The sequence below is a fragment of the Eimeria maxima genome, genomic scaffold, assembly GCF_000499605.1.
Source record: "Eimeria maxima Weybridge genomic scaffold, Emw_scaff86, whole genome shotgun sequence".
Lineage (NCBI taxonomy): Eukaryota > Apicomplexa > Conoidasida > Eucoccidiorida > Eimeriidae > Eimeria > Eimeria maxima.
This window is the reverse complement of record NW_013564009.1, coordinates 50,995-55,029: the sequence shown is the minus strand read 5'-3', so window position 1 is coordinate 55,029 and position 4,035 is coordinate 50,995. Positions and strand designations below refer to the sequence as shown.

Genomic DNA, 4,035 nt, shown 5'->3' with positions numbered 1-4,035 from the left:
AAAAAAAAAAAAAAAAAAAAAAAAAAAAAAATAAAAAAAGGAGGAGACACATAAGGAGACAGGAGACACATAAGGAGACACATAAATAAATAAATAAATAAATAAATAAATAAATAAATATTTATTATAAATGTATTACTATTAATTACAAATTAATTAATTAATTTACTTATTTGTATTTATTTATGTAAATAATAAACAGCAGCAAACAGAACTTTTACCAGCAGCAGCAACAGCAACAGCAGCACCACCAACAGCAGCAGCAGCAACAGCAACAGCAGCAGCAACAGCAGCAATACCTCCTGTTTAGTACTCCATGTTAATGAATTTCTTTGTTGTTGTGTCCCTGTAAGAGGAGTGCATGCATCACTGGTGCAACATAAAGCCCCAAATATTGCGCGCATGCAGCCCCAAAATAATAAGAAACCTTCAACAGATAAACGTAATAAACGGCCGGGGGCACGCAGCAAACGCTTCGTCTGCAGCAGCAGCAGCAGCAGCAAGAGCAGCAGAAGCAGCAGCAGCAGCACAGACAGGAGGCATGTTGTCTATACAGCAGCAGGAGTTGCTGCTATTAATCTAGGGTTTAGGGTTTAGGAAGGAAAGGGAAAGGGTTTACTGCTCGTGCTGCTGCTGCTGTTGCTGCTGCTGCTGTTGCTGCTGTCTGGTGTCTCCTTACCAATCGTAGCAGCAAAGCAGTAGGAGTAGGAAGGAGACACAAATGTTCTGCTGCTGCTGCTGCTGCTGCCTTTAGTACAGGAGGATTAGGCAGCTCGCTAAGAGGAACTCCTCTCTCATCCGTCAGCATACGTAAGCCCAACTGCAGCAGCAGCAGCAGCAGCAACAGCAGCAGCAGCAACAGCAGCAATAGCAGCGACAGCAATAGAGTAAGACAATGAGTACAATAACTGTGCAGCAACAGCAACACAGCAACAAGAGACACCCAACAACCAGCCACCCCACCATCAGCAGCAACAGCAGCAGCAGCAGCAACAGCAGCAGCAGCAGCAGCAGCAGCAGCAGCAGACCTGAGTCTATGGAAGGTAGCAAATCCATATTGAATAAGATGAAGAATAGTTTGTACAGAAGGAAGAGTTGAGGTGTACATACACCCGGATACAATATGGTGCTGCACCTTTGCTGCAGCAGGGAAGCAGCCAGCAGCAAGATTATAGGAAGCAAAGCTCATTCTTCTTGGTAATTTTTGCTGCTGCTTATTTCCTCCTCCTGCTCCTGTTGCACCTGTTGCTGCTGCTGCTGCAGCAGCAGCTGCTGCTGCTGTTGCTGCTGTTGCTCCTGGTGTTGATGATGCTGTTGGTGCTGTTGATGAGGATGAGGAAGAAGAGGAGGTGGTTGATGATGTTGCTGCTGCAGTTGCTGCTGCAGTTGCTGCTGCAGTTGCTGCTGCTGCTGCTGCTGCTGCTGCAGAAAGGAGACACTCCTGTTCTGCCTCTGAATCTGCTTCGTCTGCTGAGTCTTCTGTCCCTTCCTCCCAACTGTCTCCTCTCTCGCAGCAGCAAACAGCACTTGCATCTGTAGAGAAACTCCTGTTGCTGCTGCTGCTGCTGTTGCTGCTGCTGCTGCTATTCTTATTGTGGCTGCGGCTACGCAAAGAGCTTACACCCTCAGCAGCAGCACCAGTCCCTGGTGCTGCTGCTGTTGCTGCTGCACCATGAGGACTATCCTGACGGTCTAAGAGCCTGCTGCTGCTGTTGCTGCTCTTGCTGCTGCTGCTGCTGCTGCTTTTTCTTTGCTGCAGCAGAGGTGCAGCACAAGGGTACGCCTTAAAGACTCTTAACCAGAACCATACACCATAAACAACAACCCCACCAACCAGCAGCAGCAGCAGCAGCAGCGACTGCTGCAGCGAAGCAGCAACAGCAGTAAGGGTACCTAATGCCCCTGCACCAATAAATGCCTCACGTCTTCTCCCCATTTTAGGGTTTAGGGTTTAGGGTTTAGGGTTTAATTAACCCTAAGAAAGGGATAATTAATTGGGGTGTACGTACACCCCACCCCCTACGTGTCTTCTTTGCTGCTCCTTCGGGTGTACGTGCAGCTAGCTGTCTACTGCTGCTCCGCAGAAGAAAGCTGCTGCTGCTGCTGCAGCAGCAGCAGCAACCACAACAACAACGGCAGATTATGCCTCTATTTAACCTTGTCTTCCTTGTTTTTTAGTGCCTAGCAACGAGGCGCCACGAAGACAGCAGCAAATAGATGAGGACGTGGTAGGTGCAGCAGCAGCAGCAACAGCAGCAGACGGTTTTGCTGCTGGTGCTGCTGCTATTGTTATACACTTTGCTGCAGCAGCAGGAGTTACTTTCTCCTTAATAATAAAAAAAACAAAGAAAACAACGGAAAGAACTTATAGGACTAATGAGTCATAAGACAGCGGAAAGTAAGCCTCCCGTTGCTGCAGCAGCAGCAGCAGCAACAAGAACAGGGGGGATATTGTTGCATGCACTGCTGCATGCATACACCTTAAGAACTAAATAATACAAATTAAATTGATTAGTAACAATTAAATCACTTTTTTTAATGTATTTAACAAGAAAAACAACACAAGGTGTCTATACACCCGACAGCGGTCGGACAGCGGATAGTCCGCTGCATGCAGCAGCAGCAGCAGCAGGGGCTGCAGCGAGAGTATTGGGGCTTCAATTATACAAATAAATTATTTAAATATATTTTATTTATCTTTTAATCGTAATATAGAGGAACGATTGATAGGGAGCAGCAGCAAACGCCCCTCAGCAACCTTTCAAAAAGAGCAGCAGCAGCAGCAGCTGCTGCTGCTGCTGCAGCGAGAAACTTCTTCGTCATCCTCTCGTTGCAGCAGCAGCAGCAACCCCAATTACCGCAGTTGTGGCAGCAGCAATCGCAGCAAGACCGGCAGGAGGGGCCAAAGCAACAGTAGCAGAGTCAGCAACAGCCGCAGCCGCAGCAGCAAGCAATACAGCAGCAGCAGCAGCAGCAGCAGCAACAGCAGCAATGGAGGCTGCAGAGGGCGGCCTTTTCGGAGCAGAAGATGATGCTCTAGGGCAGCAGGAAGAAGAGCTGCAGCAAGGAGAGGTTGATCAGGGTTTGCTGCATGCAGGAGAGCAGCAGCTGTCCCACGATGACTATGGAGAGCAGCAGCAGCAGCAGCAGGAGCAGCAGGAGCAGGAAGAGGAGTATGAGCAGCAGCATCATGACGGCAGCAGCAAGAAGAAGCAAAAGAAGGATAAGAGCGAGAAGAAGCACAAGCATAAACATAAACACAAACATAAACATAAACATAAAGAACACAGAAACAAAGAAGCAGCAGCAGCAGCAGCAGCAGCAGACGCAGCAGATCCAGATGACGATACACTCGGAGGGTTTATAGAAAAAGATCCAGAAGCAGCAATACATGAAGATCCTGATGATATTGTTCCTGTTGAGGGAGGAATTGACAGTGATGTAAACCCTAAACCCTAATAAACCCTAAACCCTAATAAACCCTAAACCCTAATAAACCCTAAACCCTAATAAATCCTAAACCCTAATAAACCTTAGATCCTAAGCAGACCCTAGACCCTAAACCCTTGTGTTAGTATATATGCCTGTATTTCTACGAATCTAATTGTTTCTGCGTATATCTAAGTGTTTAGGGTTTAGGGTTTAGGGTTTAGGGTTTAGGGTTTAGGGTTTGTATGTAATAAATAAATATATATATTGATTGTATGGTGGTTGTGTAGCGTGAGCCGGATTGGACGGACCCTGCATTGCCAACATCTGGATCTATATCTGTATCCCGTTCTGTTAATTCTGGTATGGGATCGGGATCGGGATCGGGATCGGGATCGGGATCGATCGATCCCAATTCTTTTGCTGGAGCCTTAGAAAGATTAAGACAAAGAAGAAGAAAAAAAACAAAACCTCTTGATTCAGATTTACAACTCTTTTGTAATCAAATGCTACAAAAAATGTCCGAAGCATCACAACAAGGTACATTCTCTATTTATTTTATTTATTTATTTATTTATTTATTTATTTTTTTTTTTTTTGTTTATT

General features: G+C 46.0%; 1 protein-coding gene across 1 annotated transcript in view; it reads left to right on the top strand.

Annotated features, from left to right (window-relative positions):
* Positions 1-2,991: 2,991 nt before the first annotated feature.
* The window catches only part of EMWEY_00012040 (hypothetical protein, conserved), a gene marked incomplete at both ends in the record, with an annotated part of 3,741 nt that continues 2,697 nt past the window's right edge, over positions 2,992-4,035 (top strand). Inside the window, 2 exons of the mRNA XM_013479060.1 lie at positions 2,992-3,441; positions 3,720-3,969. Of these exons, the coding sequence (XP_013334514.1) occupies positions 2,992-3,441; positions 3,720-3,969 (700 nt within the window). The remainder of the gene's footprint in view (positions 3,442-3,719; positions 3,970-4,035) is intronic.